General features: G+C 38.0%; 1 protein-coding gene across 1 annotated transcript; it reads right to left on the bottom strand.

Moving 5' to 3' along the window:
* Nucleotides 1-253: 253 nt before the first annotated feature.
* Nucleotides 254-27,177, bottom strand: LOC139120601 (3'-5' exoribonuclease 1-like). The gene is given in 7 exon segments (XM_070685109.1): nt 254-1,367; nt 1,370-1,377; nt 13,431-13,540; nt 14,862-14,945; nt 15,374-15,608; nt 15,999-16,168; nt 26,919-27,177. Coding segments are annotated over 7 exon segments (1,212 nt in total). The 5' UTR covers nt 27,147-27,177; the 3' UTR covers nt 254-990.
* Between the last annotated feature and the right edge of the window lie 226 nt (nt 27,178-27,403).

Raw genomic sequence — 27,403 nt, forward strand, 5'->3', positions numbered from 1 at the left:
TTGAGTAAGATAGTGCAGTCCCTACAACCAATCTTCAACACTCATATGAGCAAAGTTCTCCATTTTTGTTACAGCAATAGATTGGCAAAGATGGAAAAAAATCATGTTAAAATACTCTGATATTTCTCATTTGATGGACAATGAGTCTTAAACCATGGTTCCCTGTGTTCATTTTTTGGCTGGACACAGGACAAATAAGTATTCACTAACACTGATTGGCCAGTTTTACAAATAAATACAAGCAAACAGATACTTTGCATACATGGTTGATATGTACAAGCTGATTTATGAGAAATCCACATTTTAGGAATAAAAAATAATATAAAATACAGATAAAACTAAATTGGCACATGATATTGTACACATTCACAAAATCTGACCGTGGGACACCTCATATTTCATATCAGATTCCATGGTTGTTGGAATATAATACTGCCAGTTTCAATATCAATTTGATTTTATTATCAATGTCAACACAGCAAAAAAAACATCTGTAGATAGACAATAAAAATTACAATGCCTTCAATACAGCATTGAGGGCCACAACACTGAGACTAGACAGCAAAGGCCTTGATTTCTTACAGTTGCATTTTAAGTCTGGTATCCAAATCCGTAATCATTGTCATACTATCATTTTTGTATGTAAGATGAGTTATAACAAAAGATGGCTTGATGTTTTTGTAAAAGTCAAACAAGTCATACCGAATTCTAACTCTACACTACTATGGTGGGGAAAAACAGCAGCATGACAGAACCTCTCAGTAAGTACAATGATCAAAAGAAACTAACAAAAGTTGACAGAATGTGATTAGTTTTGGGTTCATGCCAGGTTTTCATGTTTAGCTTTCTTTCAATGATTTTAGGAGACAGATCATTGTGTCAACTACCAATTCTCCCACACGCCTAGCAATTCTAAACAAGTGGTATGGGTTCTTGACCACGAGAGGGCGGTAGTCAGCAGTAATCCACAGGATCATTTATTTCAACTTTCTACATTGTGCTACTGATAACTTCCTGATTCTTGGACTTTGAAGACTTTGAAGTCTTTGTTTTCCTGTCAATATTTTCCTTGAAATGTTTTCTTTCCTTGACAGAGTTTCTGGAAGGGTCAAAAGTTGCATTTGTCCTCAAATAGCAGCCATCCTGGAGCAATCTCACCAGTATCCTGGTGATGTTCCTGGCATCAGCCAATCCACTGTGTTCACGGCCCTGGAAGGTCATCCCTAACACTTCCAGCATCCGGCACAGTTTGAGTCTTCTGGTGTGGTAGAAATTACTGTACATATTGCGTATGTTGATGTATTTCCTGGCATAGTCAGGGAATGGGATCTCGCTGAGAGCACACTGGACGTTAAGAAAACACACATGTCCCAAGGTCTAGACAAAGAAAGAAAATCAGAATTGTTACTATGTTTGGTATACTAGTAACTGTCAACCTTCACAGCTTCTATTGTTCATTATGTTTATCTGGATCCCTAGAATTTAAAAACTTGACATACATTCAGGAATAATTTCATTGTACACTAATAATACAATGATATTTGTGAGTGAAGCTGGCAAGTATACTGTGAGATGGATACTGTCATTGGTAGAATTCCTGATTTCCGAAATAAGAACTCTCGCGAGATTTCATATGCGTGCATGCGTATTTTCCCTAGTAATAGAAGAAGGTAGGACAACAGATTGTGTAACGCTTCAAACAATGGCTTCAACAACCCGGAAGAAAACAGTCCGTGAATTGAAGAAGTATTTGAGAGATCGGGGAGTGAACACGAACAATTATAGAAAACACAAGTCAGAAGAGTTATGTAAGACAGCAGAGGAGAGGAAGATACCATAGAAAGAGATGACTTTGCCAGGAGAGTGATCTGAAAAGGAGAAGGTTTGTAAAGGTCAATTCATTGTATTGAAATTTGATTGTAAAATGTCTACTGTGGTAAAGTGCCGTCCGAAATGATATTTTTTCACAAAATTCGAAATTTAAGATTTTATATGAGTGTGGAAACTAAATTATTGATGACATTGTATGACATGTTGTTTGGACGGGGTAGACACATTCAGTTTCTTGCGTATTCCCAGCAGTGTTTCTTCAAATTCGCGTCGTTGAGCGTCTAACTCAGTTCGATGATACCATGGCATTTCATTCAGTTTTTCGTGTACGCGTCTTCCAAACATGTGCAGAACTTTGGTGAAGCACCACTGAATTAAGTGTTATTCAATTTGTAAGTATACAGGAAAAGATTCTTCCTGAAGCTGACACAAAGTTGCGTATAACAATATATATGAATGACACGTCGCCTAGCTTTGAAAACTTGGGTTGTTGATGGCGTATGTGATTTAGGCCGGCCTGATTTTGCTGCCGTAAATGTAGCTTGTTTGGCTGTTCAAGGCCGTTCAGTACACAGGGTCTGAACATGGCGTTCTTTAATTGTCTACTGTTTTTCTGGACTGTTCTACAGGCTGACAATCAAATTTTACGCCACGTTTAGAATGGCATCGCATGGTTACACAATTAGCAACACGTCATGTTGCAGACCACCCGGGCCTCATAAACGTTGGACGACATGTGGATATGGCCGCTTATAGCAATTAGGTTGACGGGGAACAGCTTGGCGCGGTGGGGTGCGCATCGACGATACCGTGCTTTGTACATAATGTGGGGCGGCCAATGATTGGTTTTGTCTTGCATTATTGTAATTTGACGCAGCGGTGATGATCCATGAACAAACTCAGATATTTGTAATCACAGATAGTACAATTTAAGCCCAACTTCGACCATGGAAATAATGCATCCACACTCAGTCTTTTCTTTCTACTTGGTGAAAGTTCACTTTGTGGTAAAGGTGTTTGATTGGATAGAAAGTTGAATTATGCTAATCAAGTGGGTCAATGATAGGTGCTGCGTGACTAGAAATTAAAATGTTTATACTGGTATTAAATATCAAAGGGAATGATTTTTATTTCTAATAACGGCAGGGGAATCATGATCCAGTTAAATGAGGCTTTTACATGTTCTTATTTATCAACCATACCAGTACTATATGATTCCAAATCTCTAGGAAAAATTAAGGAAGTTACTCAACATTCATCCATTACTATGGAATCAATAAATCGAGGCACAGGTATGATCCCTTTTTTAATATTTGAGTTTACCAATTAAATCCCCAGAACTTGTAAAATATATTTTGTGTAAAGGTATGCCTGACACTAAACATGATAATATGCTATTTTTTGTTTTCAAATGAAAAGGACCACAACTGATGGCAGATTGCTGATCTACCCCAAATGTGTAAGGCAGTGGGAAGATTACCTGAAGAGTTTACCAGATGTTGAACTTCCACATGTGATTGTGTACTTACTCAGTAATGGATGGTCAAAATCAATGATTAATAATTATAAATTGTCAGATGGTTGAAGGCTCCATGATGATGGTCATGTTAACAAAGTAGTTTTTTCTTTTCTTGTTATTGTCTGTTAATTTCAGAAGCAGTCATACTTATTACTACCTGACATTTTGAAAACTTTCGCCTAATTCTTGGTACAGCTGTACAAACATGACAACAATTTCTTGTACATGTATGTCAGAGGAGTATGTGTCAGAGAAACAGAGCAACATGCAATTTGTAAGATCTGGTTAATATTGGATGAAAATAACATCATATCATCATCTTGTGAGTGCCCTGCGTAAGTCAAACTCAATTTTCTGATTCTAGAACAATGCAAATTATTTACACTAATTATATCACCACCATGACATTCTTTGCCTTGTATACAGTATACGAATTTTGAATTCCTGAGAGAGAAAAAACAATTAAGAGAAGCCAGCTCGTTTTTATAAAACCTTCCATTCCAAGCCCATACACAAATGTAATTTTTTTGTTGATATCAATATAGCTTCAATTAGTTGTTATGAACCAATCACTGAACATATGTGAATTATAATTGACACAGTAGTCTACAGTGTATCCAATTGGTATCATATGTATATATCAATATAACTTTCATTATTAATTACTTGTCTACTTGTGTTTGTCGCTACCATAAAATATCTATAATGAAGTAAATTAGATTTCTTTGTGTAGGAGTGATCAGGCGTGTAAGCATTTAGCAGCTTTGTTGTTTGGATTATGGTCATTTACTGACAGACACCAGGATCGATACACTGCAGTCGGCACTGATGTAGCTTGCTCATGGAAGCACCCTGAAAAGGCAGTAACCCCACAACTCCTTGATGAAATTGACATACAGACAAAGAGGTCTTCTCCACTTGTTAAACCAACAATCGACAAATACAAACCCATGATTGACTTGCCTGATGATCTAGAAAAAGGTGAGCTTCATAATTTTATGAATATCATCATCTTATGATGTTATAGTATAGGAAAACATTTCCATAATGACTTATTAGCATGTTAGTGAATCAAATTTACACACAAACACACACACATAAGAATAATATATACACATGCGTACAGTAAATACACACATCCATGATGTTATACAAATTCCGATTTAAATAAATAAATGCACTCATAAATGACAGCATATATACGTCATATATTCATTCACAAAGTGCACATACTCTATATACACATACATCCATTTATACATTCATACATAATACATTCATACATAATACATACATAAACACTAACATAACGTCATACATACATACATACATACATACATACATACATACATACATACATACATACATACAAGCAAACGTGCATATATACATACCGTATATCCATCCATCAATCCATCTATACATTCATACATCCAAACATCTAATTAATAAATAAACACACATACATACATACATACACACACACATACACATAAACATACTACATATATACATATATTTATACATCTATATATCCATCCATCCATCTATAGATACATACATACATACATACATATAAACATCTATATCCATAAATATACATACATACATACATGCTTACAAAGTCAGATGTACATAAACATGCACTCATAAATGGAGCATACATATATACACATACTGCATACACACTAACATATATATATATATATATATATATATATATATATATATATATATATATATAATATATATATATATATATATATATATATACACACTGCATACATATTAAAATATTACATATATATATATATATATATATATATATATATATATATATATATATATATATATATATATATATATATATATAAAACACAAAATCAATTCAAGTACAAAGTAATGATATCTGCTACTTAAGTTTCATGCATCCTGCAATCATAGACAGAAGTAACAGATATCTTTACTTTGTACTTATATATACAGTGAAACCTATCCTTACAGACACCTGACAAATGCGGACACCTCTCATTTATGGACACTGTGTTTATTCCCGAACGGCTGTTATTACAAACAATGGGTCGGCAACCTGACAAAAGCGGACACCTTTGAATTATGGACAGCGGACAGCTGTTTGATACAAAGCGTGTGTTTCCTATTGTTATGAACCTGACAATTACGGACAGATACTTATCACTTTGTTGCGGACACTATCACGTTTTTTATATATCGGAAGATCAAAGATTACAGTTTGTCCAGTTTGTCACAGCCTGTGACCACAGAACTTTTCACAGACAGAAGATGCAGCAACAGAAACGCAAAGTCCTGATGTTTATCGACAATGCTCCTACCCATCCTCCAAATGCCGTCCGTCTCACAAATACGAAGCTGATTTTTTCCCTCCGAAAACAACGTCAAAACTACAACCGCTCGACCAGGGTATCATTGCAGCCATGAAGAAAACCTACCGAAAGAGACTTCTTCGCGCCGTTTTGTCAAAAGCAGAAGATGATCGCTGTCTGCGAATGAAATTGCAAGAACCGACAACGTCCTCGATGCCTGTCACTGGATTGGTCTGTGCAATTTCAACATGAGTTTTTTTCCCCCTAACACTGCTTCGTGGTACGTCAACAATACGATGAACTTTCCTTTCAATAAAAACTTGTTTCATTTTCATTGTACTGTATTTAATATCTTTGTGAGTGTTATCTGTCTTTATTGGTAAATAATTACTTTTGAAGTAAAACGCAACTTTATTTGTTCTTCGTATTTTGTGTGCTGTGTGTGGTATGTTTGGTCGTACATGCATTACGAGTGGCCGTGTTTGTAAACGTGATACTGCAAGAAAACAGACGTGTGTACTGTAAGTGTCCATTCATGAATATTAATGAGTTTCACAATTACGGACACCTCCAAACAACGGACAGTAAAGTCATTCCCAATGATGTCTGCAATTGACAGGTTTCACTGTATATATATATATATATATATATATATATATATATATATATATATATATATATATATATATATATATATATATATATATATATATATATATATATATATATATATATATATATATATCACATACATACATACATAAACACTGACATACACACATACATACATGATATCCATACATCCATCTTTACAATCGTACATACAAATATCTAAATTAACAAATGAACATACATGCATACACACATACATGCACACTAACATACATACAAGCATACATACATACAAACGTATACCAATCCATACATCTATACAGTGCATTCATACATACAAAAATCTACATTCATAAACATACATAGATATATACATAATTGCTTACAAATTCACATGTACATAAACCATGCACTCATAAATGAAGTAGCATAAATATATACACACTGCGTAAACACCTACATACATAAACACACACACACAATGTCAATTTGCTGATTGCTACTGTTTACAAAGTCCTCGCTCAAGAGTGTCAGAGTTATCCCATGATTCACTCCAATTTGTGTCGTCACAGATGACAAATTGAATATAGAGCCACAGAAGTAAACTTGGTGAGAGAAATTCTGGTAAAATACATCAAAGAGAAACATTCTTCCAATATACTCTTCAAAAACTGTGACCAACATTGTATGTTTTCATAAGGACAGCCTGTTCATCAGGACAAGAATTAGAGATAGGAGCACTCAAAAGGGGCAACATATAATTACTGCAAAACTTACAAGACACATTCTGTGACACATTTCAGAATCATATTACCTCTTTACAAGTGGTTCATTAAGATTACGCAGTGCAGCTGAAACTATCAACATCTGATTGGGAACAGGTTTTAGAGACAACGGTATAGTGTAGGATAAAAGCGAAAAATATTTTATCCTTTCGATCACTCTCTCAACATGAATTCTCAAATGAGCTATATTTCATGTGTGAACAATTTCTTTCAAACTCAAATGTTTCCCCTTACCCCAGGAACACTAGTGTGTGAAAGGTGGAATTGCAAGATCAGCATGTCTCTTTCGCCCTTTTCCTGCCAAGTCCATATTTCACCACAAGGTCAAGATGGTTAGAATTAATGAAACACAACATATTCCATATGGTGTACTTTAACGTAATATTGAACATTTGAAGGCTGTTGGAAGCATAAATACTGTAAAATTATTTTTATGGACTAAAGATGCTATAACAGACCGAGCCAAGTGGGTGAAAATACATCATGTTTTGGCTCAATACCGCTTTTTACTGACTTGGCTTGATGGGGAAGTGATACTGTCTGGCAGGAAAAGGGGTTAAACATAAGTCTCTGATCAAAAACCCTCTATCTGCCATGACCAGGTCAACCCTTTCAAGTAAATCAATAATACCACATTCCTTGGTAATATATCGATCAGAAGCATTCCCCCCCCCCCCCCCCCCCCCCTCCAACTCTGAGACAAAACTGATGTATCCATCTGGTGTTATACCTATAAGAGCCTTACATGTATTTCATGATTTGTAAGTAGAGTATGTTATGTACTGTGCTTTGGGCATTGATGGCTTTTGAATGTAAAACTCTGTACAATCGATGATAACTCTAGTGGCCCTATACTTCAGCTTAAAACTATGGGGCATGTGTTTTAACACTTGTCTCTTAGATGGCCACTTTAAGAGAGGGGACATGGCAGCACTCATTACAGTGATCCAGGTGATGAAAACCTGGGACACCCAAGTAGCTGACCTTCCAAACATATCAGCTAAAATAAACAATGACAATCCCTGTTGAAGCCTCATAAGTGTTATCAAAAACTCCTGAAAAGGACTGAGTTTCCTCTTCTTTCCAGGTTTTGAATTGGATCGCTGATTACGATGCTGTCTTCCGTCATTCATTTCGCTGAAAATTGAAAAGAAAGTAAGAAATTACTATATTTTGGAGTATTTATATTTGCTCTGGATATCAGAGACAGTTTCTTTTTCAAAACCATGACATAAATAGAATATGTTGACCCTTGACCTGACTATATTACAGCTGATGGAGCTTTGATGCAGAATATGGAATTATTCACAGAGAATGTAAAATAATTTTTCTACAAATGGCTCTCATCATTGCTTTTGTTACCATTGTTTTTCTCACACATGACTTGAAAAAACCCAGAGGCTTACAAGATTACCTGAGACTACGTTTGCCACACCAGTATCCAATATTTTTACCACCAGCTGTTGCTGCTGATACAGTATCAAAAACATCAGTTAGCTGGCTCCTTGATTTCATACCTGTTGATAAATACAAAGTGCTGTAAAGTCTTGAAAATTATGTTAAGACAAGATGCATGACTGGTCACTTTCAACCATTACACTTGCCATACAATGGATCATACACTGTCTGGTTAGCTTACAATGGAAATTCTGATCCTGAATCAGTAAAAACACAGGGTTCTCAAGTCAAACTTTTCGTCAGACACCTAGGTAATTTTAACTGATAACATGTTGAGATTGAATTTATATATGATACAATTTAATTACAAAGAGGATATGTTGATGGAAGGTATAAATCATAAATTTTAACTGCATAGAGGAGTAATGTGAAGTGTGTCCTAGCTCTTACCAATACTTCTACCAAAATAACTTTGCGTCAATTGGAGATTTTTATTGAAATTATTTCAGTTAATTATCTTTACATATGAACAATTACAATTTGCAATAAGGTGTGTCATATTGGTTCAGAACACACATTGAAAACATCATAGTTCAAACTCCACGTGCTGTGACGTTGGACTTATTGTTCAGTATGTTTATTCAGTATAACTTCCCCACGCACGATGAAATCCTCAATTTTTCATTTCATAATGCATCCCATGTATAAAATCAGCATTGTTATTGTTGCAAATTTAAATTAAGACAAGACTTAACATCAGAAACTGACCAAGGTGCCTCCTGAAGGTGTGTCTTGAGAAAATGACAACAAAGGGTTGTTTCATTTGTGTACTTTTAGGTACCTATTAAAGTATAGCTGATCAACATGTGTTTTTTTTATTGTGCAAGCATGATTTTATGAGAAAAATAGCCTACCTATATATTTCATACAGCTTTTATCATCTTTGAGAACGCTGTCTACCATCAGGTCTCGTCGCAATGTCTCTTTATCAGTGAGATTATTCTTCAACTAACGAATCCTCCATTGTAGAAGCAAATTTTCTTCTTGGATTTGACATTACGGTATATGTGACCCTAATTATAAATTAATAATAAGGAAGGGTTTTAATTTGCCATCTTAAGGGCCGTTCTGACACAGCATTTAACAACGTTGTGAACGCCGTTGTTATGGTAAACAACGACGAAAACCAACGTGTGAGAACAGTTAACGACGGTGCTGCGACGGCGTCGATCTACGGCGTCGAATTTCGTCAGACCTGCAACGGCGCGCCGACGCAAATTGTGTGTCAGAACGGTTAACGACGGTGTAAACGCCCTCTCGCGACGACTTTGTCCAAAACATTGGGTGGACTTGATTGGGACGACCTATGCAGACCGGTGCAAGTAAGTTCGTACTTGATTGGGTCGGGGATTCTGCGCGCGCATCTATTCGGGGATCCCCGAATAGCCCGATCGATTTTGGTCGGGGCAGACGACGAATACAATATGGCGGCCACTTGATTGGAGAATCCGCCGGATGAACCCGACCACGTGACGGAAAAACCCGGTCATACTCCGGTCAGATGAACCGGGCGTCCCAATCAAGTCCACCCATTACCTCTGACCTATCAGCTCGAGTGCACAGTACGCATAGCTGGACTCGACACGAACCATGGAAGACAACAGATCTCTCGCTCCCATGTATAAAGTGTGAAAGAGGCTGCCCACCTAACTATCCAAAATGTTTTTGTGTCGAGTTTGTGTTTGGTTCGTTTCAAAAATGTGCTCCTACATTCTTATCCGATTGTTTGTGTTAATAAAAAATGTTTGTTTCGCCTCGGATATTTGTAGGGAAGTTTGGATTAGTGTGTACGGTAATCTTTTGTTTGTGTGGGGAAAGCTTATGGCGAGACGCAGCCGGACCTATGGTGTTACAAAGTTGATAGAGTGGCCCTTTGACGCTAGCGTTTCGAAACCCGAGTGTGGTTTCTCATCAGTCGCAGTGTAGATTCTTTCCTTTGTTTGGTTTGTGAAAAATTATTTTAATGGGTTTTAGTGATCTTGCTCATCGAGTAGCGAGGCCAAGAATATCAATGTTTGGGTCTCGTTGTGAGTCCATTTATGCATTCCTGAGGCGACGATTGAACTGTTGAATCCGTCTGGATCGCATATGAAGGTGAAAATACAGGAGACACGCCGCTACAGTTGCGTCTGGACATCCGCCATTGTTGTTTATATCCAACCTGTACTATAGACATATATTGAACGTAGAGGGCGCAAAACACCGGTGTTTTCCTCAAAACACCGGAGGAAATTCCGTGTATGGACATAAGTAGAGATTAAGGGTTAATCCACAGGTGTTTACCAATAAAAACCGTTAGTTACCGGCGGCGTTGGTTTGGCTAGTGGGAACACAGTATTAATTTCAAATATGTTATTATATGTGAGATGTCACATTATGTTGACAAAGAGATTATCAAAATCACACTAGAAACAAAACAAAAATACTATTTAAAGCACTATCAATGAAACCATATTTCTGGAATTTGTATATGCTTCAATTCAAATGCAGCGTTTGGTTAAGGTTGGTACCCTGGGAAACTTTAGAGGGAGGGGGTCCCCCTGAAAATATAAATACAATTGCTTTGATATTAGAGGACAACTCAAATGCTATTGGGGTTGTCACACTATTTACCTATCCTCCCTAACCCCTGCAAAAACACTTAACTACCAGAATTATATTTAGCATATAAACATCCTGTCCAAATACACGAAACTTGTCATGAGAGGTTGATCATTTCCATTCATGACATTTCAGAGGCACTCATGATACTCACAACACATTTGACTACAACTTTAGGGGCGACTCGCAGCAATTTCGAAGCTGTTATCAATTGGTTGGCAGAATCGTACCGTTATTATAATAATGAAATAATACAAATAAACTCCCTAAGTTGCTGTGAATAGTGACGATCGACCAATCAGATATAACCTTGCAAACACACTGCGAGTCAGCCGCAACTTTATGGTATATGTATAACCAGCCCAACGCTTGACAAAGAAACCAAAAAGAAGTTATGAGACTTAATAATCCCAATTAAAATAATATTTTTGTGATAAGAAGTGAAAAGAAAAAATATTATTACAGCTATTGACTTTACTTATTTGTACGTTATAATGAGGTTGGTGATACCTGTTATGTCTGTTTGAGTTGCAATGCTCACACTTGAGACTTAATTCACATCATGATCAATTTTGCAATGTAAATGATCATTACTCGGTGGGTCAATACTGCACCTATCAACAAAAGAAAAGCAGTAAAATTAATAACAAGAGAAGAAGTAGAACTGTTGTATATTGTGAATACAGAAACTTTCAACGTGAATACAGAGTGGTACGACTGAAAGATGCATACACCCAGAACAAACATTCCACAAGGCTACTGAGCGTACAGTATGAGTGGACGCGGACGCTAAAACCAATGGGGCATGCGACGCGCAAATGCGAAGTAGAGCTTACAATCCACATCTGTCAAAATATTATTTATACATAAAATTTTGCATTATGAATCATGTGCAATTGCAATAAAACACGAGGCAATCAAGTTTAACAAAATAATTCGAACTTTCCTTCACGCAAACTGTCTATACTCAGACTATAGCATTTCTTTGACAGCTGCAAGACGATTGGGTGAAATGGTAATCAATGCCATGCACAACAAAAATTGACAGGGCATAAAACTCACACAAAATACCCCCAAAATAAAATCATAGGCGATTCGGGCAAACATGATATTAAAAGCGATGAACTCACTTTTCATGGACACAGACGGATAACACTGTCGACTTCCCGCATCAGTCAAACCCGTGACTTCAAAGGATGTAGCTTGAGTGTGGGCAACTTGTATGACCGGAACATGCAAGTTTTCCTCAGTTTGTTGTGCAGGAGTGTTGATGATTCTGCGGTTTAGCTGCCACTGGTTTCCTGGATGGGGTGGATCCGACGAATGCCCCCAATTGTTGTAAGGGAATTTGTAGGGAACAATACTATGATTCCGGTTACGGACAGAAGGTAGATTGTCCAGATCAAAGTGACGTGAGCAAACTCTTGAGTACTTGTTAGGTACCCACGATGGCTTGCGATGACAGAGATATGTCCATTTCCAGTGAAGATTTCACTGTGATATTTTAATAGACCTTTTCCCGGTTATCCCACAATGCATTGCAGTGACTTTATAAAACACCGTAGATAAGCTCAAAACAGCGAAAACATGCTGATTTGTTTTGTACAACGGATTGTTATAGAAGAATGACACAAAGTTGCAATACCAAATAATGCCCCGTGTATTTTCTAACCATCAGCGACGAAAATATAGGTCAGGGTGTAATCTGCCATATAGTTCTATGAGTAACGTACCCTGCGTGTACCCTACGGCTAAAAAGTTCTATGCGTAACGTATGCTTTGAATATCCTGGCGCGTGCTGCATCATGGAACTGGTAAAAGAACTATGGGAAATGGATGGAAAGTCACCCCACACATCCATGGGTACTTTTCCAAATTTCGGAGCTTATGGGTATGCCATTTGCAATCCTGTACAGCGCACTGGAACTCTTGGCATATCTCTAACAACCACTGCATGTAATCCTGATCAGTGGTAAGAAAATTGTCCTACCGTTTGCTCCAAAATACGCACAGAGTGCGCCTGCACATAATGTTAAATCTCGCGAGAGCTAGCAATTCGAAAAACAGGAATTATGGTATTTTTGTGACACACTGTCATGTTGTGGTTGTTTATTACAACTGTGACCAAATCACTGCCTGCCATGTATATGTACTGAGGGACATGGGAGGGATGTGTATCAAATCTGCCAAAACTCAAAAAATTCAACAGACATGTACATCAAATGCCATGGATATCTTGATGTTTTCATCATATCGACAGCATCAGAAACAAATATAGCTTACCCATCAGTTAGAATGGAAAAGGTAAACTTTTCTCCAAGCTTTTTTTCAGAAAGCCAATCTTCAAATTTTTTAAATACTTCTTGAAAAGTGTCTGCAGCATCCACTTGTGCCTAATAAGAGAAAAAATATATGAATGTGCGTGGTTGCAACAGAGGAGTGACAATAATTCAAAAGTGATAATATTTCAAAGACAGGAAATTAAGTTGATATATAATTACAGAAAGAAGTATCATCATCCTCAGTTGATGGTAAGCAATTCAAATGTACAGAAGCAAAGTAGGTACAGAAACTGGAAAGATAACAGTAGCTGTGTTTCAGGTGATGGGTATATTTTCCAACATGATGTATACTTGTACATGTAGCTGTAATCTAACTGCAAAAATTGTCTGTGTACAGTAATATTGCCTATTACAGCATTCATTTCATTTTCAGTTTAAGGAATGTTTTCACACTTGGAGTTATGATTAGTACCGGTAGAATCCTACAAACCAATGGGCAAGATGGAATCTCTTTAAAGGGACAAAGTCGGCCATTTTTCATGAACTTTGTTTGATACGAGATACTACTTATATTGTTTGACATGTTGAAAGATACTGAATGAATGGGTGACCATGCATATATTCGACCCCGGTTTTAGACACGATACATGATACCATCGCCAAAATGAATTAATGGTCATGACCATTTATTCATTTTTGCGATGGTTTCATTTAATTTGTATAAAACTGGGGTCGAATGTATGCATGATCTGCCATTTATTCAGTATCTTTCAACATGTCAAACAATGTAAGTAGTATCTCATATCAAACAAAATTCATGAAAAATGGCCGACTTTGTCCCTTTAAACCTGTGGGGAACATCTAGTCTCACATGAGTTGGAGTTGAGTGAAAGAGAATTTCCAAGAGTCAAGGTTGTGAGCAATGATAGATTAACTTTTTGAGTGCTGTAATTTTTCCCACCAAAATTTCAGTGTAACATTTTACCAATTTTTATGAATTTGCTGTATTCAATTGTGGTAGTTTTGGACCGAATGACCAAAGCTTTTCATTTGCTACAATTTTGGACCAAAATTTTGGGGAAATCTGAAAAAAAATTGTCTACATCTGAAAAAAGTTGTTGGCGATATATATCACCAAGGCAACAAAAGTTGAATTGGCACTCGAAGGCTTAATTTCATAAAACCAACTCATCAGTATATCAGTGGTGATGATATCAAGTACGAAGTTAACATTGAAACGTATCCTTTAAATTCTACAACTTGAATTCTGATATGTTACAAGTTATGAGGTAAAATATGAGAGGTGTGCAGCACAGGTGTTGAATCTGCAGATTGTATGATAAAAATTACGCCAAGAAAATTTCACCTATATGTGATGTGTATGACAATTTGGCTATGACATGTGCATTCCATGATTTATTTCATCACTTACCTGTGTAATGCCTGTCAGTTCAGTACAAAATGTGGACAGCGTTGGGTGTAACACTGGCTGGCAAAACGCATGGAATTCATCTTCCTGAAATAGTCAATTCATCAAAGTCTAAACTGTTTGAAATTCTTTTCACTTTGCAAGCAGTGATGGAAATTTTACTATCCCTAAATAATGCAACATACTTGTACACGCTGCGAGGCAAAGCTAGATTCTCTCCAAATAATCAAGACATGTATTGTCAAATAGAAATAAATACACACATATTCAACTAATACTGAAGCACAGATGTAACTCGAATTTGGTGTACTTATAAAATGTGAGGTGTCCTGTGATATGCAGGTTGTTACAATCTCCTTACACAACATTTATTCTTCTGGTGTTATGATGGATCTTCTCTGTGTACATGTGGTAGCACATAAATGCCAAGGTGAATGGTTGGGTCATAAAAGCCCAGCATATGCACACACTGCCTGACAGTGAATTACAAGTTGATCTAGGAGTCCACCACTTACCACTTTAAGAGTTCTGGAGTTGAGCAATATTGCAGGAAATTCAATGATTTCATGAATATATTCATCTGAATTCTCCCTCTCACAAGTGGCTTCAAAGTCTATCACTAGTATATAATCAAAGGGGCACTTGACGGCAGTTTTCTCGTCATTGTCATCTCCTTCAAGACCAGCATGTGTTAACATTTCCTTTTTAATGTGTGCTTTGAGCCTCTTTCTCAGAACTTCTTTGCTGCCGCTGTATTGCCAAACAGAAATTATTAATAGGACAAATCATACATCATTTGACTCGTCAGCGAATTCACAGAGTACAGAGGGCTTGTTCATGCCCTTCAAAGAATGGTACAGCTGCTTACAATAATTTATAGTGAAAAAATCACCTCGTACAGCATTTCAAAGTCTTCTTGTATGTTCTCCATTAGTTTCCTGGGTGCATACATAGAAATGTTAAACTCATCTTGACACTTGTTCAGCAAGAAGATTTATCATTTAAATAATCTTTTGAGTTCAGAAATTTGAATGTTACAGATAACAGTACTGCTATTCAGAGGTGTCCAAACAAGACTGATTATGACACTATTATACTAGTCACTGCCCATCAACAATGAATTACAATTTCTATACTTACTCCTTATCAAGGCTCAACTCTGATAGTCTCTCTGATAACTGTGTCCTGTTTAGTCTGTTGATTTCTCCATTCTTTAATGAGATCTTCTTGTACACCGGGTTGCTGAAGTCCTTCTCTTCAGACTTTCCTGCCATTGTGACTATCTGATCGTAGTCATTGGTCTTGTTCACCTGAAGGGCGCAAGTCAGCATTGATAAATATTCACATCAATAATACAGTGAATACTCAACATACACATCCTTACATTTGACTGACTGTGAGTACCAACACAAAATTGATGCAAGCAGTTGGTTAGGGTTCAAGCTGCCAACCTAGGATATAAAACTAGATGTGAACTGAATGTGCTAACATGTTTTATAACACATTCATTAGGTGGGTTTACACGTGTATTTTTTTAAACCTGAGGGAATCTGATTAGTCGTTCTGTAAATATTCCTTATCAGCGATCTAAGCGATCTCACGTTTACACGTCATATACAAGGTATGAATTTAGTTCGGGTCAAGCGCCCTCAGCGATATCTGGGCTAGAGAACAATCGCTTGCTTGCAATGGCGGACCCACACATCATGCAGCTGCTGTCTACGCTCTTTTTGTGTTCTGTCAACCAATCAAGACGCCTTCGGCGAAGAAATTTACTAGGAGAGAATATTGTTGGCCTCGCCCCGTCTGATGTCATTATCTATTTCATGTTAAGATGAAACACCTAGAGAGACACCTACAATACAGACTCTTATACGGAAAATTGAGACAATCAAAGTTCCGGCCAATGCGACACTAGTAACACTGGATTTCCATGAACACGAATACACCACATTATGAGGCAATTGAATCAGTTGGCAGAGCATTAAATCAGGAAAGATCATCAAACAATTACATAATCAAGTAACCAACAACGAAATACATGATAGCTCTGCTAGAAGTAATCTTAATAAACAACACATTTGAATTCAACGATGAATTCTACGGCAAATATGGGGACGGCTCTTATACGGAAATAATCTCGATGGGTTGTTCGCCAGAAATAGCAGATATTAGGCCTTCATTTCACCAGACAGAAATGAGAATAATACTGAAACGCGAACAACAAATACCGACCTGGCTGAGGTTCAGGGACGATGTTTTTCTGATTTTCATCGGAACACAACACGAACTCAATGAATTCATATCAAACATCAACAAAATGCATCCTACTTTCAAATTTTCGTTTGAAAGCTCCTCTCAAGAAATCACATATTTACACCTGACTATCTACAAAGGTCGTCGGTACAACAAAGAGAATATTCTCGACATCAAGACACACACAAAACCAACAGATATTTTCCAGTTCTTACAAAGAAACTCATGCCATCTGGCAGCAACATTCAACGGTCTGATCAAAGGTGAAACATTACCATACATCAGAACACGTAACAACGAAACCGATTTTACACATGTGGAAAGTCACACAATTTAGTGAAAAAAAATTAGTGAAAAATTACAAGATCGACAATATAAAAAATGAAATAGAACGTATCAGAGAGACAGATCATAAAAGCAGGAAAAGACTGCTTGAACAACAAAAAGAAACCAATAACGCCACCAACAATACAATAGTCTTCATAACAACGTATAGCCTGTACATCGACACGACAAAAATCAAGAAGGCCCTGACATAAAACTGGAGTGAACTTGAAAAAGACGAAACACTAAAAAAAACTGTTCCAAAACCAACCAATAATCGCATATAGATGGAACAGAAATATAGGCGACACACTTATAAGCGCCAGACTTCATCGGATACTTTCTGTAACCATACTACCGTATACAGGCGACATACGGTTTCTATTCCCACTATATCGTACCCGCCATGGCTAAGCGACATTTTACATAAAACAGCCAAACATGATGTACACTTATATTATACACAATATCATACACAAAACGCAAACAACCCAAATATGAACGATGTGTGGAGTTGCTTTCCTTTAATATCAGTTGCTTTCCCTTTACTAACAACTCATCGTAAAATGGCATCGTTTTTCTAGCTCTGCCACTATGACGGTTGTTGTCCGACACGGACTTGAACTGAGCTCGCAACCGTTTGATTTTGTTGTGGCATTGTTCCGCTGTCCTCTCGAGTCCCTTCTCCCTGGCCTTGGCAGCGACGTCTTCATACACTTGCCGATCCCTCGACGTGCCTTTCATCATACGGATGACGTTTTCGTCTCTCCAGATTGAAATTAGTAGCCTAGATCTCTTCCTGTGACCAATTGTTGCCGCGATCGCGAGAGCTTCTTACTTGAACACCGTCCATTGTGGTAATGACCGAACCGAAGACAGGATATAGTTCGGCGTTTAGTTCGGTGTTCTGGTTACACGTGTAAATAGGCCATTGTTTAGTACGGAGCACCGAACCTGGACCAGCCCTCTGACACCGAATTAATTTAGTTCTTTGTTAGTTCGGTGTTGTCTGTTCACACGTCCAACTGACACAGGTTTATATTTATTCCGGTGTCTACTCCGGACTTAACTCCCACGTGTAAACCCCCACATTCATTGATAGTAGTACACTTCATAGAACAATCAGATATCTGTTATAGCATTATATGTAGCATCACTCAACATTACTGGTACTGATTCTGTTGTCTGCTTTTGTGATGCATTGACAGGGGGGTTTGACCTCTTTTTTGCTCTAGCCACTTTTCTACAGCCATGTTCACAACCTGATCACACTTTGTAGTCTCTTGTCCATTTATTGTGACATTACATGCATTATGTCTTCAAGCATTTAGTTGCAAAGTCTATTTCTTAGTTTTGTTTTAACATTCTTCAGGCAACTTGCACCTCTCTCCAGCTCTCAGGCCATGCATTGCTTACTGGCAATGCCAGTGCAATTTCTGCCAAGTACACAAGTTGTGAAAAGAATGGAACATATGTGCTCTTTCTTTTCACTAACTCTAGAATAAACCATTCTGTGCTTGTCATCATTGACATATTTGTTTTCACATCAAATAAAATTGATGGTTTCAACTTATCATCAATGTGATATTTCATCTGTTGCCATTCATCAAGTAGTTTTAATTGGGACTTCCCATCACCACTTTCAAGTTTGTAAAAGTGTTCACCCAAGACCTTGATGTTGTTCTCCCCACATGATTCAAACCCAGGATCAGTGAGGTTTGAAACAGCCATGGGATCAAAGACCTCAAAAGCACTGACAACATCAAGGGTGTCAGAAAATCTGTGATCTATATTTTCAACAAGAGCATCAACATATTTTTCCAACAGCCTTTCAAGCTCCGTAGACGTATTCTTTGTGTATTTTAGGTCAGAGCTTAGACTGCTACACACATCAATATCTGCCTGGAGTTTATGTAATGGCTCTTTTTCCTCTTTCATTTGCAACAATTTTGTCGTAGTTTAATAGTACAATTTGAGGTTTGATCATGGAGAAGTTGACATTGTCAGCTTGAAATTTCTTAGACAATGCAGACAAGATTGGCAGCACATCTTTTAAGATGTACAGTGTTCCCATGAGTTTCATGTTTTTCATTTTTTTTATCAAACCACATGCAGTGGTGTCTTTTTCTTGCAGTGTGTCTAATGCTAGCATTACAGCCTCAAAATCGATCACTATACTAGCTTGTTTGACATGCCTTTTTCAGTCGTCTTGTAACGGCTGATCTACCCTGTTTTGAAAGTTCAACACTTTCAGCCTTGTTTGAAATTTCACGTACAGAGCCATACAATTTTCAAAATATCTCCATTATTAAACTGTTGAAGTACTCTTCAACAGTTTTGATGTACTTGATATCTATCTGTATTTGTATCAACACAGGCCAATGAAAGATGGTGGCATACACACTGAATATTGATTAGCAAAGAATTCAAGTCCCTAAGCCTTTTTGCCACACCACCTGTTTTACCCAACATAACTGCAGCTCCGTCTGTAGACAAATCCATCAATTGTTGTACTGGCAACTTACACTTCTGTAAATGTTGTAAAGTAGTTTGCTGAGATTTTCAGCATTAGCAGAATCTCCTCCTTCCAGTACATCTTGGACAGACAGGAAATCTGTTTTGACGTTACCAGACTGTATATCAAAGTAACGGATGAAAGTGACCAGCTGTTCACACAAAGCAATATCTGTTACTTCATGTAAGACTAAAACATTCAGCATTGTACACCTTTTGAAGTGTCCTTTACAACATCACCAAGTACAAGAAAGATATCTTGGATTAATCCTACAGATCTGTGCGGAAAGTACTTAAGTTCATCAACTCCCATTACACCCTCAATTACTTCTTGGAGTGCCAGGTACTTTCTGTTTGCAATGAACTCTTTCATAAGGAATGCTGAACCAGATGCTTTGTGTAGCACCTCTTTCTGTAAAGAGGTCTTTAATTCATATTCCTTGTGGAATACTGATCCTTGTTGCAGAAGCTCACTATTAATTGCTGCCTTGTGACCCTTTGATGTGATGCGACACTGAAATGTGTCAACTTTATATCTAACGCTATAATGTGTGAAAATGTTGTGGTCTTGTTTTGGGCATTTTTAATATCATGTTTAAAACACAAAAAGCAAAACATGCCTTCATCCTATTTATAACAAAACCACAGGGTACACTGGCTTGTTGTTTATTTGTGTTTGTTTGTTTGTGTGTATGTTTGTGTTTGTTTATTTGTTATTTTTAATAAAATAACAGCGAAAAGCTGTTTTGTTAATATTTGTCAATAAAGAGCAGTTTATTTGTTTATTTGTTTGTTTATTTATTTATTTGTTTGTTTGTTTGTTGATACGTATTTCCCATGGTTAGGGTTAGGGTTAGGCATAAGTTAGGGTTAGGGTTAGGGTTAGGGTTAGGGTTAGGCTTAAGTTAGGATTAGGATTAGGGTTAGGCTTATTCACTCCCTCTATATATTGGGTACCCCCACTTTACTGATGTTGGCGCCGCCTATCCATGAGGGATGACTGGAATGTTGCTCACGCTTATGTTTTATACAATGCAAGATCCGAGGTACATGAATATTCCGCATTGATTAAGGGTCATTAGCATAGAATTTTAATACCGAAACAATGCTCATTAGTGTAATCTGCATATTTGAATATCATTATACCTCGCATCTTGCACTAATAGTTATGTTTTGGCGAGGTGTCTCTCAAACTCGGCCGAAAATCACACGAAATGAGCATTTTGTAAGCAGATGAAGTATCAGGTATGAATTTTCGTGTGATTTTCGGCCGAGTTCAGAAGACACCTCGCCAAAACATAAGGCATGAACAACCTTCCAGTCACCCCTCATGGGTACGCGGCGCTAATGTCAGTAAAGTGGAGGTGCCCAACGTCCACTGTGAGGTGACCGGAATGTTGCTCACGCTTATGTTTTAGAGATGTGTCCGTCGAATTCGGCCGAAAATCACACGAAACAAGCGTTTTTGAAGCAAATTAAGTACCAGGTATGAATTTTGAGAATGATAGGGAACGATCGACGGTTACATGATAGATGAACTTGCTAATTTTCACAGTGAAATCGGACACGGAATGTGACATGGCGTGGTTTTTATAGCCATTCTGTTTCCAGACTTGAGGTGTTTCTCGCTTCTGTACACTCGTCTATGGGTTGAATAGTCCCAGAGCTGAATAGCCCACCAAACGACTGTGGCGGGACTCACAGAGGCAAAGCCAGGCCTCAGTGTATTCATGGTTTGTATGAGGGACTGAGAGGGACCATGATTGCCGTATGGAACAGCAACAATGTTTGGTTCACGTACCAGGGATTTTGTAACTTTGTAGAAAGGAGAGTAAAGTGTTTCAATACATTGTAACTTTGTAGGAAAGAGAGTAAATTGTTTCAAGACCTTACAACATTTTATTGTAAGCTGTAGTTTTCTGTTGAGGAGGCATCGTGACATGATTTCATGAGAAGAAAAAAACATAAGATCATGCAAAGACGTCAATATTTTGCCATTTTGTAACCAAGCAGAACAGAGCTATTTTATCAGCCGGCCATCAAAGAACTAGAGAGTGGCAGTGCATACGTACAGTGGCCTCATTGAAATTCACTTGTCCGTTGGGCTGGGAGAATGTTGTTTTCACTTGCCCGGACTCAAAATTCACTTGTCACTGGCGTCGGGCGGCGAGAATTTTCGAGCCCTGCTGATTAATTTTTCGTGTGGGCAAGTCCACGGAAATTTTGAGATAGAGATGAAAATAGCGCCCTCAGTGGTGTTTTTGACAAAATTCAGGCTTATTGTTATGATTTCTATTAGCCCTAGAACTCCTCATATTACCATCAAATGCTTCAGCCATTATTCACAACAGTCTGCATTTTGATTCAGGCAGAAAAATATCTTTACAAAAATTCTTGACGTTAAAGTTCAAACTAAACAAGCATCCAGGCAGATATCAAAACTTCAAGGTCTGCACTATTATTCTTCCGAACTATCTTCGTTACCGGGAAGTGAATTAGTGATCTTGTGCCTCACTGACTGGCTTGTGTGATCCTACACTGACTTGTACTTGATGGACTGTTTGTTTTGTGAGACTCTGACTGCTGGATTGACTGGGTTGCTGTGCAACAGTGTCACAGACAAACTGCTTTGCTTGCTGTGCAAAACTACACTGACTGGGGCTACTTGAGCATGTATCAGAAGTCATTACACTACTCTTTCATGTGAATAAATATAAAATAATATGCAGGGCTTGACAATTCCTGACGCCCGGGACAAGTGAAATTTACGTCCGGGCAAGTCAAAAATAAAATCTGGTCGCTCGCCAGACAAGTTGTTTATACATCGCCATCAACACAAACCTAAGTTTGTGCATGTGTCGCCCGATCTGCGTTGTAGTAGATCGACACAACATAAACGTACCCGGTAAATCACTGACTTTTTTAGATACAACTATGACATTCTTCTGAGATTCACTTGCCGACTCACACAATGATGCAATTTTCAATGATCGACATGAAAGAGTTTCATCGTCAATTAAAATATTTGTCCAAAATTTGGCGTAAGTAGCATTTCTTTGCTGTATGATGACTGCTCTGCATCAACAAATTAGTTAAAAAATTGGAAAAACCAATCATATTGTTTGTCGACGATCATCCATGGTGTACTTGAAAATAATTTCTGCTGCCTCGTGAGGTAGACGAATGTTTCTGGCAGACAGTTTGTGGAGTGATCGCGGTAAATATAAGTATTTTACGGGATTTTTTCCACTAACGCGAACAAGGCATCGTGCAACTCGGAGAAACAATGCTGTAATGATTTAGATGACGTTTCAGACGGCGCCACAAGTGTCAGCGTGAGTGGGTCATCTTAGAAATGACGATGTGATGATTCGAACAATGTTTCTGACAAAAGATCTGAACATGAGCATTATGATGAGGAAAAACGCTGTAGATGTTATCTCCCGAAATGGGAAGCGCAGTGGCCTTGCTATGACGGCTCCAAAACGTCCCGTACGTCGTGTCTCCAATACCCTACCATTGCCAAACCACTGGCAAAGCAAAATGCTTTTCTTGACAGATGCCACATGTTTTGCGTTGAACTGATAAGGTCTCAAGAGTCTAGTCAACCGCATTTGGACTTTGGCGCATCACAGATGAGATTGTGATGGGGACAATGATTGTGGAAATTTTTGCGGGTCCCAGTGAGCTCGATACGGTTTCACTTACCAACACCCCGATCACACTCGCAATGCATAAACTGAATGATGACCAGTGACACAAGAAACTGACCAATCTGTTTACGACAGGATTTATATGCTTGCCAAACACGGGAAGCCCATGTATGATATGTACCTTCAATGTGAACTGTTGACAAAAAATCAGCGTCAATATCGGCCGCTACGGATATCGTCACAAGTATTGCGGCTGTCCTGAAGAGAGGTCAAATGGATGACCTTCATGACACAGACGTTATATCTGTACTGTAGCAGACAGAAGTGCTGACGTCAGCAGCAGAACGTGTTTGTGAGATTTGTGTCTTGGAATATTGCATCCCGAAAACTGTCATGGTTGGCATTGAGGCTTTGGAACACTGATGCACATGTACTTGGTGTGTACACAGTGCAATAAAACGAAATATACTGCCTATGAATATTGGCTCAGGCTGTTTTCATTATTCATTGGAAAGTTTTACTCAGTAAAATTCATACAAATGGAGGACAAGTAAAATTTTTGTGAGGACAAGTAAAATTGAAATTCCACTTGTCCCACGGACAAGTGAACTGAAAAAAAAATTGTCAAGCCCTGATATGTTCAATTACAACATGTTTTCATGGGATAAAGTTTTATAAAACGTCAGAACAATTAATTTGATATCACTCGGGCCTGTCATACATGTAAGGATAACTGCATCAGTTGGCAAGGATAAATAGCAAAATTTCACCAGACTGTTGTATAGAATTTAGCTCATGACTTGAACAAACATTTTTAAATACATCTGACAATGAGAAGATCTACTAGAATCCTGACCAGTCTGGCAGTACACAGTTTTTTACTGATTTTAATAAACTTACTGATAATACAGTAAAATCAGTACAAACAGTTTATTCAATTCAATGAGTTATAGAAACACAATTTTTAGTGATTTTAATTCTCTTTACTAATTTCACAATAAAGCGTCTCCACAAGCTGAGTATTGAATTTTGGGTGATGTTCCATATACTTGAAAAAGAGAGCTGAATTTCAGTGTTCATGTTCGATAAAATCCAAAACTGACGACATCGAATGCCAAACTACAAGTACTACATCGTAATGTGTACAACGCACCAGCAGTCAATTGGGACACAGTACACATAAAGCCATATCATTAACGTGAAATTTGACCCTGTGATTGATGCAGCGTTTCAAAAGTACAAAAAATGAGACCAATTAGTTTTTTGTTTAATTAGATTTGATCTGAAACCTACCAAAATCATCACACAAAGTCCTACTCTTCCGCAGAAAATCAAATTTTTCAAGCGTTGACTTTCTCTTGTGCGACGTACACAAGGCAATGTGGATCGATGTGAATTTTGACACTGTGATCGACCATGGATGGATAGAGGTGGCGTTTCAAAAGTATGAAAAATGAAACTCAGTGACTTTTGGTCGCTTTAGATTTGATTAAAAACCTACCAAACTCCTCAGACAAGGTCCTACTCTTTAGCTGAAAACCAAAGCTCTCAAGCGTCAATTTTCTCTCCGCGATGGCATGTTTGTTTGAGCGACCTCAACGTCGGCTTCATTTGGAAATGGTCGGCTATTTGTAGGTATGATGTAATTGTATGTTTGTCCTATGTTCGGCTGTACCCGATGTGAACGTAGGAATAATTTGGGCTGTGATCGGGAAGGCAAGGTTGACCTCCAGTACTACACGTTCGCCGATCGCAGTACGACAATGATAGTGACAAGTTCGCCGCATAAATTACTAGACTACATAAAGCCACATCGGCATTTTATAAATATTATCTCCGGCTTGACTGACCACCAAAAAATCAAAATATTGTTTACAAAACCACAATTTCAGGGCTAGGGAATGAAACAGTGCTGGAAAGTAGCCGGTCAATTTGACTAGCATAGACTAACGTCCAAATCTGCCGCAAGCACCCTTTGCGCAAGCTTGTTCGATGATATTTTGAAAAGTTTCCATCCAAATTACAAATTGCTAACACTCATCGACAGCTTGGTTATAAGGACTCACCACGACCAGAAATCTGCTCAAAATTCACTAAAATATCACCTTTTTTCTAGCTTTACTCAACATGACTACTCATAGACGGCCATTTTGCTAGAGTAAAACTGTTGTTCGAGGCTCACTGCAGCACGTCACTACAGTGACGTAGGCAGTGACCTCTCAACCTCTAAACACAAACTGAAAGATTATGGCCGGCATCTGTGCCCCATGAACAATCACAGATCCTAGGACTGAACTTTTTTCCAAAGTAAAGGTTTGATTTCAGTTATGTGAGACTGGCAATGTCCATAAGACGAACGATGGTCATCAATATCAGGCGATGAATTACTCAGTTTGTTTTTATAAGTTGAGAGGTCACCGCCTACATCACTGTAGTGACATATCATCGAACAAACTTGCACAAAGGGTGCTTGTAGCGGATTTGGACGTTAGTCCATGGAAGATCCCATAGCTGTGGTGGTGGGGTTAAAATCGTAAAAGTCAAAACCAGCCTGTAAAAGGCAGGAATCCCGTCTGAAAACATCACAGCTATGGACCCACAGCTATCCGTGTTAGGGCTTCTTCAAGTGTGTATTTGTGGTTGCCTGACACTTCGCACCATATTATTAAAGTCACTCCACACCGCCTTGTCTCATACTATTTCATACCAAAAACACCTCACACTAAAATAACCTCATACCAAAACCTCTTTGTTCCAAGTGTCACTTCACCCTACTGTGATCCACTGTTGTTTTGAGACAAGCTGGTACTTGGGTGAAGTGGTTTTGATACGAAGCAGTACTTGGGACAACTCTGAGGTGGTTTTGGTTTGAATAGTTTTGGGACGAAGTAGTTTGGGCTAACCTGGTTTTCGTGTGAAGTGTCCGGACCCCCTGTATCTGTAATGTTTGTGTAGCACTGTCAGAGTAAAGTTCATCATACAGTGTAACTGTATTGATGAATATGGCACCAAGATGAAGCTTACATTGAGAAACCATTACTTACGTTGTTGTAGAACGGAACTCGCGGTTTAAACGTGTACCGTTTAGATGTCCTTAGGATATTTGAAGTTTGAACTTGTGTTTGACCAGAATCACATGTTGTGAACGATATACGGTAGTTCCAGCTATGCAAGCCACGCTATTTTTCTACACTACACACAGTCTACAGGATCAGGAGCATCTCTACCACAGATTAACAAGTCTACATATACAAACAGTTCAATAACTGTGCAATTGGACGGCGAAGCATTTATAGGAATCAATATCACTCACTCTTTGTCGTCTGGTCCTTGTTTCCTTAGACTGTACATCCGACGGTTCCAAAATCTGGTTTGTAGTTGTTTTGATTCCGTTTACTGGATCGTTTTGTGACCTTTCACCTACGACAACGACTTCCGACTCGGTGTGAATCACAGTCTTCAAAAGAATTTGCCCTATCGAAAATATAAGAGCAAAGAGGCTTAAAAGGCACACTGCCACGGTTATCAGAAACACTAACATTGAGCTCTCGTTGATGACATTATTTTTTGAGTTCCCTCTATGGTAGTTTGTTTGTTATCTGTTTACTCGGGTTATTGACTGACATCAAGCTGTAACCATAGTTTCGTCACTTCTGTGTGTTAATCCTCTCTAATTCCTTTCTACCTTTTTTTGCACATTTTGCAATAATATGTATGAAACCAAACTTATAAAATTAACTTGCATAAAAGCAATATCTTTGTGAGAGTTATCTCACTGAATGAGGGCGCTAATCATTG

This window comes from Ptychodera flava, chromosome 20 (genome assembly GCF_041260155.1).
Source record: "Ptychodera flava strain L36383 chromosome 20, AS_Pfla_20210202, whole genome shotgun sequence".
Lineage (NCBI taxonomy): Eukaryota > Metazoa > Hemichordata > Enteropneusta > Ptychoderidae > Ptychodera > Ptychodera flava.